Source organism: Papilio xuthus, unplaced genomic scaffold (assembly GCF_000836235.2).
Source record: "Papilio xuthus unplaced genomic scaffold, Pxut_1.1 DF826961.1, whole genome shotgun sequence".
Taxonomy (NCBI): Eukaryota; Metazoa; Arthropoda; class Insecta; order Lepidoptera; family Papilionidae; genus Papilio; species Papilio xuthus.
This window is the reverse complement of record NW_013531688.1, coordinates 3579969-3594943: the sequence shown is the minus strand read 5'-3', so window position 1 is coordinate 3594943 and position 14975 is coordinate 3579969. Positions and strand designations below refer to the sequence as shown.

General features: G+C 33.5%; 3 protein-coding genes across 7 annotated transcripts; 1 reads left to right on the top strand and 2 right to left on the bottom strand.

Annotated features, from left to right (window-relative positions):
* Positions 1-3: 3 nt before the first annotated feature.
* LOC106120220 (protein FAM161A) lies at positions 4-3904 on the top strand. Of its 5 annotated transcripts, none has more exons than XR_001227993.1 (4): positions 4-1236; positions 1310-1496; positions 2002-3132; positions 3228-3904. XR_001227993.1 is itself a non-coding variant. In XM_013315497.1 (4 exons), the coding sequence occupies exons 1-4, from the start codon at positions 2048-2050 to the stop codon at positions 3577-3579; spliced, it is 1074 nt and encodes a 357-aa protein (XP_013170951.1). In that variant the 5' UTR covers positions 1867-2047; the 3' UTR covers positions 3580-3904. The 5 variants fall into 5 exon arrangements, 4 of the variants coding, with proteins under 4 accessions (XP_013170953.1, XP_013170952.1, XP_013170951.1 ...); XM_013315497.1 differs by lacking the exons at positions 4-1236; positions 1310-1496 and having other exon boundaries at positions 1867-2223; positions 2503-2773; positions 2858-3132; XM_013315499.1 differs by having other exon boundaries at positions 2002-3904.
* A 1023-nt stretch (positions 3905-4927) lies between these two features.
* LOC106120263 (venom protease) lies at positions 4928-11034 on the bottom strand. Its single transcript, XM_013315560.1, has 7 exons — positions 10761-11034; positions 8560-8717; positions 7614-7902; positions 6886-6976; positions 6203-6384; positions 5692-5796; positions 4928-5385 (listed from the first exon to the last, which is right to left on the bottom strand). Exons 1-7 carry the CDS (start codon positions 10816-10818, stop codon positions 5069-5071), a joined length of 1200 nt encoding a protein of 399 aa, XP_013171014.1. The 5' UTR covers positions 10819-11034; the 3' UTR covers positions 4928-5068.
* A 357-nt stretch (positions 11035-11391) lies between these two features.
* LOC106120264 (serine protease easter-like) lies at positions 11392-13911 on the bottom strand. Its single transcript, XM_013315561.1, has 7 exons — positions 13703-13911; positions 13478-13624; positions 13100-13208; positions 12771-12952; positions 12336-12472; positions 12133-12264; positions 11392-11577 (listed from the first exon to the last, which is right to left on the bottom strand). Exons 1-7 carry the CDS (start codon positions 13761-13763, stop codon positions 11437-11439), a joined length of 909 nt encoding a protein of 302 aa, XP_013171015.1. The 5' UTR covers positions 13764-13911; the 3' UTR covers positions 11392-11436.
* Between the last annotated feature and the right edge of the window lie 1064 nt (positions 13912-14975).

The window sequence follows — 14975 nt, the reverse complement described above, 5'->3', positions numbered from 1 at the left end:
ACGGTGTAAATTGCTTAAAGATATGAATTTAATTTAATATTGTTTTTATTTTATATATTTTTTTATTTGTAATTGTCAAATAAGTAACATTCGCAAATTGACAATCATTTCTTGTTATTTGTCAATGTCACTCATTTTGTCATTTCAATGTTACCATGTGAGCTTTCACTTTTTTTGTTTTAGTATTTAAAAGTTTGGTTAAAAATAATAAATTATTTATCAAAAAAAACCTTTGTAAAACATCTACCTCCTATTGAAGTGCCACGCAACATCTTTTTAATAAATTTTATGTACAACACTCTATTTTCTTGGCAATGAAGTAACCGTGGAAACCAATGACCAACATAAATGTTCAAAAGCAGTTAAGTATTATGTGTTAAATAATCTTCATATATTAGAATGTTACTATTTAGTCATGAGTAGTGTTTTTACGAATTCGTGCGTTAAAGTTCCAATAGATCCTATTAGTAAAATGCCTAAAACAGCTTACGAGAGAATAAACAAGACTTTAGTAGAACAGCAGTCTATTGATTCATCAACCTGCGTCACACCTTCCCCCGCGGATGTTTATACTGAAAATGTGAAGGATTTTTATCGAAGTATACCTGACTACAATGATATTAATCATTTACCATCATCAGAGTTTTATTCAACTTTAAAAAAATTAAGAGAAAAGAAGAGGGCTGTTTTAGGGCTCCCTGCAGAGTATACCAAAGAACACTTTTATAAAAACGAAAATCATTCACTGTATAATAAACAACCTAGTGGTTGTTCTAACGATGGTGATGATGATAAATGTAACAAGGTTAAAAATACCAAACCTAATAATATTGCAAGAAGAAAAAAGTCAGTAGAGAAAAAAGATATCGAACACTTAAATTTACACTTAGCAAACAAGACAGGAAATATTGTAAATGACAAGATTCCTGGAAGCTGTTTAAAAGTGAATCAAACTAAGAGTCAAGATTTAAACAATAAAGATTGTTGGAAAAGTAAATCGAGGAACCATTCTGCGTGTTCCATTTCTTGGCATGACGACAAGGTTGGACGTGATAAATGTGAAATAGACAAAAAGTTTGCAAAGTTTTTTCAATTAAAAGATATAGATAGTTGCAACAGAGATGAGTTTAGAACTCAAAGTATGCCCTCAAGTCCCCTACGAAGTAAATCTTTTAGATCCTCAAGTCGCAACAGAAAAACGTTAACTATACCAAAGCCTTTTAAAATGACGCTTAGGTATTAAATTATTTCTTTTTATTTAAAAAAATAACGTAGCTCCTCTTAATCGTAATGGAAGGAATTTTTACAGGGACGATGATGAACGCATTGTCAACGGACTTCGTACAATACAGAAGTCTTTTTCAGATGATATGTTAAACCAAAAACGAGAAAGGAAGCATTTCAGGGCGAGGCCGGTACCTATAGAATCGCGGATTCCACTCTACGACAAGATTCTCGAAGTCCAGGCTATGAGGTTTTCAAAGAAAACAAACATTGTATGCTTCTTTTGTTTGTTTCTACAAGTGTATATGTTTTCATTATTTGCAGTAGTAGTAAAGTAGATTCAACTATTTTGCACTAGAATGCTATTTTGTATTAGTTGCATTATCTGCTCCATAATTTATATTACATAGGTAAATTACAACTCGTGCACGATAACATGATAGGACTTAAATGGTAGTGCTGTGTGTAAACAATCTATGTATAAATATATTTTTTTTTAATAAAATGAATGTCTACAAAATAGATTCAATTATATATTATTCAATTAATCAAATTCTGATAATTACGATGGAAATTTGTATAATACAAATTACCATCGTAATTATCAGTATTGTTACATGTATTATTACGATACTTGATTAAAACGCTATCTCAATTGGTTATACCAAAAACTTTGCTTTTATAACCCTTAACCTAAGTTTATCCGGCAATTTTATTTTTATAATTTCTCTGCAATTTGAATACAAGTTTTTTTTTAATATTTTTTTTATTTTATAGGCGTGCTATTACAAAGATAAACAGCGAAGCCGAACTTCGAGCGCAAATGAAGCCGTTTAGTTTCACTAGAAGAGAAGAGAATGGGATGGCAGAAGTGTGTGAAAGAGCAGTACACATTCTACCAAAACCTAAGAAGAAGAAACGTTTCAAGGCCCGTCCAGTTCCGAAGAACCTTTTCTCTAATTATTTCTACGATAAGAAGAAACAGGATGAATTTTTCAGGTTAAAAATAGTGCGCTATTTATGGATATAGTTATTTCATACTACTAGGTCAAGATTACGTTAGTGTACTAGATGAGAGTGGTAGGAGACCGCTCATCTTGTCGATTAAAGGAAAATCCTACGCCTAACAGAGGACGAATCGCTCGAGATAAGGAGAGGCAAACGATAACTCTCTTTTGTATTCTGGCATTGTACTTCTCAACAATTCTACTTCGACATTTTGATTGTGTAATGCTTATAAAAGCGATGCATTTTTTAAAATGGTAATGTATGTAATAGGTCAATGAATCGTCGTATCAGATCAGAGGAAATGTTACGAAGCGCCAATTACCCGGGAAATATGGCGACTCGTGATCGCAGTCGCCTATCAACGCCGGCGGCACACAGTGATCTGCCTGTAGACCCGTCGCCAGCCGCACCCTCCACGTTGTCCTCGGACAGAGCTAGATGCTCCAGCCCATCTAAAGGATGTAAATCGTCCAAAGATGACTTTATAACGACTAGTCCACAACCGTTTCGTTTCAAGACAGCTGCTAGAGCGAATCAAAAAGTATGCTTAAATTCATCTAAAATTAGCGAACAAACTAATTGTAATTACATAGTTTATGATGATAAATGGTTTTTGGCATTGCAGATGTTAGATATAGCTCAAAAAGTGTACCAAAGTGGAAAAAATACTGATAGTTTTAGCGATTGCATTGCAAAACCTCGCGTGTACTCCGCATTGGAACTGAAAGGGGCTGCAGCTGGACGGTCTAACCTGGCAGCCCTACTCCGTGCTGAGTCGGTGCGGAGGAGGTTCGAAATAGAAGCGGCTAACAGCCTAGCCGAGCAACGAAGAAGAATTGAATTACGGCAAAGAGATCGCCAGTTACGATCCAAACCAGCCTGGCATCTCGTGAAAAACAAGTAAGTACAAGCCCTAATTATTTTTCGATAAATGTAAATTACATAACAAGTATAGATTTAATGGAAAAGGATTATAATCTTGCAATATATTTTAGTCACGAAGAGGATATAGCAATGCGGCTACAGACACGACGAGATGAAGAGAGAATGCGCCGCGAAGAGTTTTTGCACGAGATGGAGCTTATGTACGGTCGAGTCCAACAGCAACCACTACTATTTGAAAGATACTACGCCCCGCGGTCGTATTCCCCTTGTAACATTCGCCTGTCGCCACGAAAAGGCTCAGGAAAGAAACGCGGACGAAGGAATAGTTCCTATCACCTGACCACGTCAAGTGATGGTTTCGAAAGCGATGTACAAAAATGTATGGACAAAATTGATAACGACGATAAAGTATTTGAGAATTCAGATGACATAATTGGAAGCATACATAGAAGATGCTTGTAATTTAACTGTTGATTAATTAATCGTTGGTTTCTAAAACCTAAATCCTCGCTTAAAACATTTTGTTATCTACACTATGTTTGATATGATTTATTCAGGGATTTTGGTTTCAGAAACCCACGGTAAATCATGTAAACTTATTGTTTAAATTTCTGGTCTTCATCTTGTAGAACACCAGCAAAGGTTTCAATCCACTGGTAGCTAAATAGTTTATATTATATTAATCGTTTGTTATTGCACTATCTAATGGTTTTTGAGATCAACATCGCTGTTTAAAATATATAATGCTATGTTTTAAACGGATATTTTGGTATCAGAAACCCTTTTGTTATTAATTATAATACTAAATAAATAAACTTTTGACTTAATATTTAAAGTGGATTATTCTTTATCTTAAAACCTCATTTAACTACAAAAAGGAAGACAAGATTTGTCTATGCCCTCTTGTGATTGTCTACGGATTTAATTGATCACTTATCCCTTAACATGTGGTGAACCGTTAGCTATTTTACCATCATTGTGGTAAACAGTGGCCTTTATCATTTCGAGCCATAGAATCAGGAATAGGAACTCTGTGCAAGTCATAATAATCTTAAGGTGTAATCTATATCTTTTTTACATCTGTGTTAATATAAAATAATTTTCCATACATTCTAAATAATAACAACATTACTGTAGTGACTGATAAAAAAATGCTCTGTTGTATTTGAATTTTAGTGGAATTTAAAACTTTTTAAATATTGTATCAAAAGCAATATGTAAATAATATTATAACTACAAATACTAACTATAATAACTTTTTAACATGTATTAAGTAAAAGAATAATTTTTTTAATAAAAAACATTTATATCCTGATTTAAGTATGTTCTGCAAAATATATCATCTCAAATTTTTAAAATATTATATTGTTTATTAGGCAAAAAATATCAAACTAAATTCTTTTATCTTTAAAGAGTTTGATTTGGAGATCATTGTGCAGAGAGATTTACAAAATCAACGATATCTTGGATTTCGAATAGGCTTCTATCAGATTGTACCTTTTTAATATTAAAAAATATATTATAATTTTCTATCAATCTTGCTTGTATTTGTTACAGTATTTGGGAAAATTATCACATGATATTTTTTATCACCCCTTTTTAGTAACCAAGATTTTTGTAATGATCAATAAAATAGTACTTATTGTTAGGAAGAAAATCCGGAAATGAGACAGTGAATTGACTCAATACAAAATTCATTCTGTCACTGGACATTGTAACGAAAGCACGTCATTAACGCCAAAGGATTGTAATTAATAATGTCTAAAAGTATAAACATAAAAATTTCATACTAAGCAAAGCAACAGATCACTTAATTTAAATAAGTAATAAATTTATTGCTTACATCTAAAGTTTCTACGTAATTTATTATCACAGCCATAATGGTAATCAATAATCTTGATCCTTCGTGGATTATATCCATTTTTACATATTGCAATCCGTACATTGGATATCACGCGTTAATGTTTGTAATAATCCAATCCATGTAAGCAGTTATTCTGGTATACACAGACGGGGTGTCAGTGGCGCCGCAGCGGGCGGATCCGAAACTTGTTATACCGAATAAATATGAATTTGTATTGAATTGAATTGTGATATCTTTGGTGAGAGGACCTCCGGAGTCACCGTTACATGTGTCCTTGCCGGGTTTACCACCGGCACATATAATTTTGTCGATGTCCATTTTGTTAATATGCGCCAGTTTAATTTTACAAATATCCAATGAAACTGTATCCAGATCAACCTTTTGTTTTATTATTGACGGATTTCCTGTAATATTTACAAATATAATAATTAAGATTAATATATCTTAACAATCTTACTAATATTATAAATGAGAATGTTTAGATGGATGGATGTTTATTTGAAGATATCTCCGGAACGACTAAACGGATCTTGCTGAAATTTGGCATAGATGTAGAACATAGTCTGGAAGAACACATAGGCTACTTATTAAGTTTTTTTTCAATCTCGCACGGACGGAGTCGCGGGCAACAGCTAGATAACTTCACAATAAATTATTCTTTTCATTGAATTTAATTATTCGTTAATTCGTATTATTATAAGTACCCTTACCTAGTTCAGTGAGACCCCATCCTGCAGTTGTGAACGATGTTCCTACCACGTAATCCTGATTGGCGACAAATTTTGTAGTGGGCAAACATACTGGCCGGATGTAATCTGAATACAAAATATCACAATATACAATACATGAATACAATACGTAGCTTTTATCAATAATTATTAGTAAAAGAAAGAGCTTCAGGCAAAATTTATGTAAAGTCAAAAATGTTTATTTGCTTTCATTTGGACGTCTTGATCAGTTAAGTTCGTAATGCCCTGTCTAGACATATTACATAAGTATGTTCAATACCTTTCTGTTAGTTGGTGGGTAGGTGGTGTGTTCTCAGAGACACAGGGATGATGATATGTTTTATGCAGAGACTTAGAAACCCACAGTTTGTCAAATGATATAATAGACACAGCAAAATTAAAGTAGCAAAGTTGAATTCCTTATAATTTATTGCATATTTTAAATAGCGCCGATGATCTATTTATTATAGAGCCGCTAAGAAAAGACAAATACCTGTATAATTAACAGAATTTCCCAATCTGAGAAGTGCTATATCTCCATCGTGCAGCTTTTTATTGTACTTTGGATGTACTATAACTTGGACGACTTTCACGTCCACCGGAGGATCACTGCAGTAGTCTTCATTGCAATCCTTCTCTGTTTCTGTATCCCACTCGCCAAGACGTACAGACAATCTAAATAACAGTAATGAATATTTTAAATATTCCTCCATGTAAATAAAAAAAAAACTGTAGTGTATGCGCTATTCAAGACTTTAAATCTATTCTCTGTTCCCAACTTCATTCAAATCTCTCCAGCCGTTTTTGGGTTATTATAATCCTTTTTTAAAACAAGCTAAAAAACGAGATAAATCAAAAATTGTTGATCTTTGCACATGGGGATTAGAATTATCGCAAATAGTCACCCCTGTCACCTTTTAACGTGAACATGTCGAATTAACAATAATCCTGTATACATATGCAAAGTTTGCGCAATAATTGCTAGTTGCTCTCTGAAGACAACGGTATTTGGAATATATTAGAATCACCTTTACTTTTGCATATACAATTTTACCTATGTACATTTTCTTTAGGCTCATTCTTAGTTTAAAAAAAAGCACGTGACATTAGCACGTACTAACTTATAACCTAACTATAACAAATAGATTAAATAATTTAAACAATAAAATGACTTACACATTCCTATCTACTACACAATGAGCAGCTGTCACAACAAATTGTTGTGTTATCAGAGATCCGCCACATGTGAATCTCATCCTGTCATATTCTAAAATAAAACGTTAGATAAATACAAAAAGCTTGTAAATAAAATATATTCTCACGCATGTAATGAACAAGGAAACATTTGTTATATTTGGCGCGATTCTGTCAAATCTAGTATTACCACAGATAATAAAATAAGTTGGTATTAGTATTTTCCCTGATCTATATTATGCCAGTACAGTGGTACTGTAGCGCTCATAAACAACGCTGGTATACCTGGCATAAAGTAAATTCTAACTGGTGCCAGTAAGCCAATACAATCCATCTCAGCGCTACCAATGTAAACCAGGCCTTATGGTATTATATAAGGCCGGCAACGCCTCCTAGTTACTTTAGTACTGAGGATGTCTAATAGCGTCGCTGAGAACCTCGGTGTTTCCACCACTCGTTGCCCTTTTCTCTTATGAAAAAATGTCCTTATCATTGTGATCCGTCATCATTTTGCATTTTAATAAAAGTATGTTAAACAATTGCGTCTTAAGCCGATGATAGGCTAGATCTGGGGGTTATCAGCTGCACCCAATGCATGCCCTCGTCTACGGTGTAAATAAGTATGGGATTGCAAATGGGACAAATATACAAACATTGATATTATTTACGTTTACATAGAAAGATATTGATTATTTTATTATTACACTTACTCTTCGTTGCAATACGAGCTAGCCATGGAAATTCATCAAGGGCAGCTATTGAACCACCTATAATGCGATCCAAACCCGAGCCAGAGATGCCACAAACTTTAATAGATGGTAACCCATTAGATGTATTCATGGTTTCCAGTACATTGTTATCTTCCAGTACGTTGTTGCTACCTGTCGTAGGAATAAGTGGGGTTGTAGTAGGTTTTGATGTACTTGTGCTTTCTCTTCTGCTTGTCGCTGTCTCTAAATCGTTTTTAAATACTATTGGACGATCAATCGGACAGCATACCTGAAATAAAAACTTTCTTTTGCATTTCTTATTGACTTTACCATCTGTAGTTTTACGAAAATTTGTCTTAATTTCTACGGCATGTTGCCAATCCTACATGGAAGGAAATAATTAGCGGTAAAACTTTTATTTTTAAATAAATTAAATAATAAATACGTAATTATAGACATAATAATTAATACTTCAAGATCAAAATCAACTATCAATTCTCCCTTTTTCATCTTGAGAAGGGGTTTAGCTGAAAACCAGCTCGACACTGGAATCTGACCGGTGTTGGCAAAGCTGAGCCACCCCCTTTTGCCATCACTATTTCTGTATAACTGTATTCTGTGTAACTGAACAAAGTTATACAACAACTTTGTTCAGTTTTTTTATGGAAATAAAGTTTTTATTTATTTATTTATTTATTTATTTATTTATTTTATTTAAAAGTAATTCTAGAATATACCAACAATAAGTAACAATTATGAGTAATTAAATATTATCAATAGAAAAAAACTTTACGCTACAAGATCTTTGTTATAACAATCCAAATTTCAGAATGGACGTCCACTGTCACATCATTAAAAATTTAGGGGAAAATCTCTAGCTTTCCAGGGAAAAAACCTATTTTAAAGTATATAAATGCTTTAATAATATTATGACGTAAAATATTACCATAGGTCCTCTAACGTCGAATCCACAAAACATCTTTCTCAACAACATATCTTCTCGGTCTTTTAAAGCTTCCAGAGCTGAAGTACAGTTGGTTATTACCGTGCAATTTTTGTTTAGCTGTTGACATAACATGTCCGTCTGTGATAATGTTGTTCCTGCTATTAATAAAATCATTAAAATATCAAATTAAATATTATATAATATTACTTAATCTACTTTTTAGTACATTCATTGATATTATTAATATAATAAATATGAATGTTTAGATGTACAAATGGATATTTGTTAGAAGGTATCTTCAGCTCAACGGATGTCGCTGGCTGTCTGATTTAGGGTTCCATTAGTAGGGGTATGGTGAGGGTTTAGTGTACCCTCGGGGACTAAGTCTAGTTCTTAGTCACCTACGCTGACCCAGTGTGTATTGGTTGAATTCACTATCTTTGAAAATGTTTGTAATAGATAAATAGATGTGTACAAGTTGCTTCGATGTTTTCTTTCACCGTAAGAACATCAAATAAATTTACATACAAAGTTCGAAATCAAGTGATTAATTAACCTCTGAGTCTTTTCTGGGAAGTTGCCAGCATGCATTTATAATATTAAAAAAAAACCCGTAATCAATTCATATTATAAAGACAAATTATCGTAAGTTGTAAAAAATATATACACAGGCCGGCGGAAAAACCTGGCAAATTTAAATTACAATTTATGACGCTACGAGTTCAGAACCCAAAGTGCCGAAATAAAATTTCCCGAAATATTATCCTTTATAAGTTTGGTTTTGGTTATAATTTCATTATTACTTGGGATTATCTAAAATTCGTGATTAATTACTCTGAGAAGGGTAATATTTTTCGCGGGTATTTTATCTACGTGGGTTTGTTTGAAATTTCCTTTATGACAGGCCTTAAGGCCTGAACTTAATTTAAACACTAAGGTGTCATTCTGTTCAATTCTTTCTCTGAGTGTTCATACAATGCGTTGGGGTTTTTTGGTATTTTAGGTAAAAAATTTTGTTATCAAAAATGTTACATATATTTCTAATGTGGTCAGAAGTATTTTTGTTTTTCCGTGTTTTGCGGTTTGGTAAAATGGTACATTCAGCCATGTTATGATATTAATTTACTACTTATCTGCATGTATGTAATTGAAAACACTTAATAATTAGCCTATTTTTCCTTCAGACTATTTCATCTATGTACATCCATGCAGAGGTTCTGGAGATACCTTCTACAAACAATTAAACTTTTGCATTTTTATTGTCAGTAAGATGTACCACCGTAGCTTATTCGCTTGTACCGATTTTAACAAGTGAGATATGATACGATCCGATTTCTTCCCCTGAGTGTTATAAAGGATACAGTTTGGAGAATATTTTGGCTATATATTAACAAATAGAGTTTTCGATTATGATGGCATCATGGCGATTTGTAGCCACAGTAAATAATTCAGGGTTATTTATTTGTATTTAGTCTTAAAAATATGTTTAAAAAGCAACAGTTATGTGACAATATAATTTAATGCAGGGGTGTAAAACCTTTACGTATTACGTGTCATTTTGTTTTTATAAAATCTTATTTTTTAGAAGAAGGGGGCAAACTAGCAGCGGGTATACCGAGGTGTTCATTGACACGCATGGACATCTGGAATACAAGAGGAAGCTCACTTACGTGGCCGGCTTTTGACATGCGATTTAATGAGGTAATAGAGATCAAACTGACAATAATTTTGATTTTGTGATTATTGGGATCATATAGTAGCAAAAGGATCACTACTTCACACTTGTTATCGATGTCTACCCAAAACATGGTATCTGCCGTGCCGACGATTCGCCATCCTTGATTTAGCGGGAGTCTACACTTACGCAGAGTTAATACGTTGGCAGTCGAAAGAAAAAGTAATAAAAAAACGCTTATAGATTACTTAGCAGAAGACAAACATATGTTGACTTCTTTGTCCTTTTAGTTTATAATAAAAATAATTACTTTTAACATATTGTATCATATTACTATTAACAATTATTATTTATATCAAAAGAAAAATATGCTTAACTAAAAAAAACATATTTGAAGTAGAAAAGTTAGCCGTAACTAGATACGTAAGTACTGTTAAACTACAGAGTATATAATAATACATCTTGCAACAAGTAGGAGGAAAAATCGAATGCGACATAAAAACAAGAAGATATTATAAAGACTTACGGAAAGATCCAGCTACAAGGACAACCAGCCACATCCAGTTTGCGCTAAACCGAGTCATTATTTTTTATTATTATCTTATTTTCAAAACTCAAAATAAAATTAACTACACTGTTTGATTTCTATGTTACGAGTGAATTGAATTATCGTATATCAATGGTTACAATGTGCCCACATACTACGCAAACAGATGAGTTTTGTTTTATATTCGTATGCATAAACTGACAAGTGACTTAACTCGTCGCACTTGTATTGCACATCAATTATCTCATCTGTATGAGTGTACGTCAGTATTCGTTCCAGTTCAGTACACATGCTACTGTGAATTCATTCATTCACTCAGTTGCTCACTTGTATTTATCGTATGTTCATAGGCCATAAAATCAGTGTTGTTGTTATAAAAATTATGTTAAAAAGTATTAAAATAATTACCTATGCTGTTATCTTATTAGGTAATAGTGTTAAAGTCAAATTTGTCTAATATTTACTAATATAATGATGCTTCTTTAGGATATAAGGAAGAAAATAATGATTATTCTATAATTAAAAACTGACCATAGATAAATAAAGTTTTAATGAAGTTTAAATAAAATGTTAAAATTCCTTGATTGAACCAAAAAAGAAATAAGCTGTTTGTTTTGTATTATTTTTATTGATCGTAAACGTGTTCAATATAATTTTAAGCAATATTATCTAAAATCCATTTGATGAAATATGGTATGGATGTATAAACGCCTGGCTTTTTAATTCCGCAAACTGTCGGTCCGAACGATACCACACCAACAAGGAAACTTTTTGGTCCTTCCGCCGTGTCGAAGATCTGTAATGAAATAAAGTCATGCCTTGTGCCTAAATTGCTTTTGCCGGCAGTGAACATACTTAAGGGAAACCACAACTGTGCTGCCGACTCCTAAAATAATGGATTCATATAAAATTTAAGTGTTATTCGAGAATAATAATCATTTCAAATTAAATATTTTACTTTGTTTGTCTAAATTGAATGTTTGTTTTCTTATAACTTAATATGCGTGACACAAAATTAGTCATGCTTATTATTGTTGAATGTCGTGAACAAATGAAGGGCAGACGTATTATACCAGTGTCAATCAATTAACTATTAAGTAAGCAATTAAATGACTAATACTCGTTTATGGTTGAGGATACTCACTCTATAGATTATTCAGAACATTTAAAGTACGCAACAAGATGATTCGTCTTACATTTTGAAATCAACGTGTTTGCATTATACGTATGTTCTATTTTTTACTGCATATATTTATTTAAGGCAATGTTCACACGATGCTTATTATTAGTCACTGAGTATGAGCATGATGATTGGTGTATTTCTTATATGTTATGTTATGTTTAAAAATACCTTCATAAGTGGGCCTCCCGAGTCTCCGCCGCATGCGTCTTTGTTTCGCTGCGAGCCCGCACATATTTCTGACTTCTCTACTTTAAAGCCTTTGCCGAAGAAACCACAAGACTCTGGCTTTAGGACTGGCAACTGTAAAGTATGTAACCTTTGTTGAACTGGTCGTCTTCTCAAATCGTAATTCGTAAAGGGACAAAATTTACCGAAACATATTGTAGTATATCAGCCCTCTGGTCCGTGGACATGTTCATTTTGCCCCAGCCCGCCGCTGTCACAAGCTCGCCTATGCGCAAATCCGTTAGCTGGTCTTGCTGCGGCAGGCAGATCGGGGCAACGTAGTCTACAAAGTCACATTAACAATAACCTACTAGAAGCAAAATATTAGTTGCCCACTAACATTTGTTTTATATACCTTACGATTAAGGATAGACTGACTCTGATCAGAACATGACAAATTGTTAATTATGTAAGACGCTGGAGAAAAGAAATAAATATTTGATATTTTCATGTTTTCGCGACATGTCAAATCGTGTTGCGGTTCCGCTAACGTAGGACAACGGGTTAAATAACCTCGAACACGTCCGCAAAATGAGGGTTATGGTTATTAGTTAATTAACTACAATAAAAAAAATACTGACCATTCAAATCTAACGGGGAATCTAACTCAATAATCGCAATGTCGTTGTGGAAGGGGGGCTTATTGAAGCTGGCGTGGCTGCGGATGGCTTTCACCTGGCGATCTTGGAGCGGTGGCGCGCAAACTCCTGTTTGACAGTCGGGGTCTGTCCGAGTATCGTACTCACCAGCACGTATTGACACCCTGTATAATGTATTTTTAATATACAGGCTGTATCAAGAGTAATTAAAATCGTATAAATCTAGTTCGTGATTCAATTCGTTTTTAAATTTTGTTTTAATTCCATGAGTTGTTCTATTTATGTTTATATGTATTTAAAAGATTAGTTACAATTTAATGCCGTCGTCTGCTGTCTTCACGCAGTGGGCTGCGGTCACTACGTGTCTGTCTGTGACCAGCACCCCGCCGCACATCCAGTCCAGATCGTCTTCGCCCTCCACTATAATTATCCAAAAATATTTTTTTATTATTTCATGAAACTGACAGATGCAACAATTATTAATCTTCCTACAATTAATTCTGAATGATTTTTCCACAATGAGGATGAGTCTTGCTTTGTCTTTATTGATTAAGGTTATTTTGAATCCGGTAAAGTTTGTACCTCGTAAGTTTGTGACCTTGCCCAATAAAAAATATGGCATCAAATAACAATACCAAGATTTTTGCTTAATTGATCGATTTTTTATAATTAAAATCAAAGTAACTAACAGGTATATCCAAGTCGTAAGATCCATGGGAACTGTCCGAGCGCTGCGTTGAGGCCACCGATGATGCGGTCTGCGGCGCTGAAGCCGCACTCAAACGATTCCAACTTCTTCCAAGATGGATGACTGGCCACTTGTTGCCATGTGTCACCTGCAGCGCCCACGACAAGCTAACTAACGTCACTTCACCACATAAAAAAAACTGTTCAAATAACAATTATAAGCTTACCCGATGTGTGACTAACGATCGTTATAATTATAACTACACAATTCCAGTAAATTATACTCATTTCTGAAACCAATTTACGTCACTGATACCAGATATTTAATTTGCTGAGACTTGTTATTTCGGCAGAAGTTCATGCCTGCCAACGTTCTCTCACCCAACTTATTCTTATGCGACTGGGCTAGATGAAGCGATGAGAAGCGATTAGTTCCACATTGTTCCTTGCACCATTAAATGTACGCTTTGTAATCGACCTAACAACGAATGCAATATCGTACAACAAATTCTGTTGAGTTAAATAAGTGAAGAATTAATTTTATACGATCGTCAGCCAAACAATCGATTATAATATTGTTGTGTTGTTCTGCATATTTTAGATATTATATTTTGTTATTAAAATAAAGGTATGCCGCAATTTTTTCTATGATAAGACACAAATGAAAATAAGTAAGTACTTTAAGCCAAAAATAACATTCAAGTGTTCTTCTTTTACATTTACACATTACAATAGACACAAAAACATAATAAGTGATATTGTTTTTATTGTTAAAACTACATTCACAGCTCCTTTGTGAAAAATAGTACATTCTGGCTTCGTTTTTCCAAGTTAAGATCGAATGAAATTATTATATTCATCCCCCGTTAAGCATAATGTGTACTATCTTATAACAAATAAGACGCGACGCCCGCGACTCTGTCCTCGTGGATTAATAGAAAACCTAATATGTAGCCTATGCGTCCTTCCAGACTACGCTCTACCTCTATTCGAAATTTCAGCGAGATCCTTTCAGCCGTTCCGGAGGTACCTCTAAACAAACATCCATCCATCCATCGATCCATCCATCCAAATATTCGCATTTATAATATTAGTAAGAAATAAGAAGTCACTAGTTAATTGTTTGTTTTCACATCTGATTATTCCTTACTCAAAACAATGTGGTTTTATTCATTTAATTTTCTATTATTATTGAAGTTTTAGCATAATTTCTATGATTTTTATATTGACGTCATAGAATAATATAAGTGTCTGGTTAACGGTGGGGGAATGTTATTCTATGCGTCATAATTTTTCTCAAGCGTTACAATTGAATATGTTTCGTTACACGACCTAATTGCTGTAAACTAGTCGTTAACATCACAATAACTGAATTTATGATCTAATTAAAACGTGAATAATGTGATCCTAACACCGTGGATAAAGCACCATACACATTAGCTAATAAACACTTGAAAAATAAAAGGTTTTTTCTTTTTGTTACATTTTTGCCCTTCACCG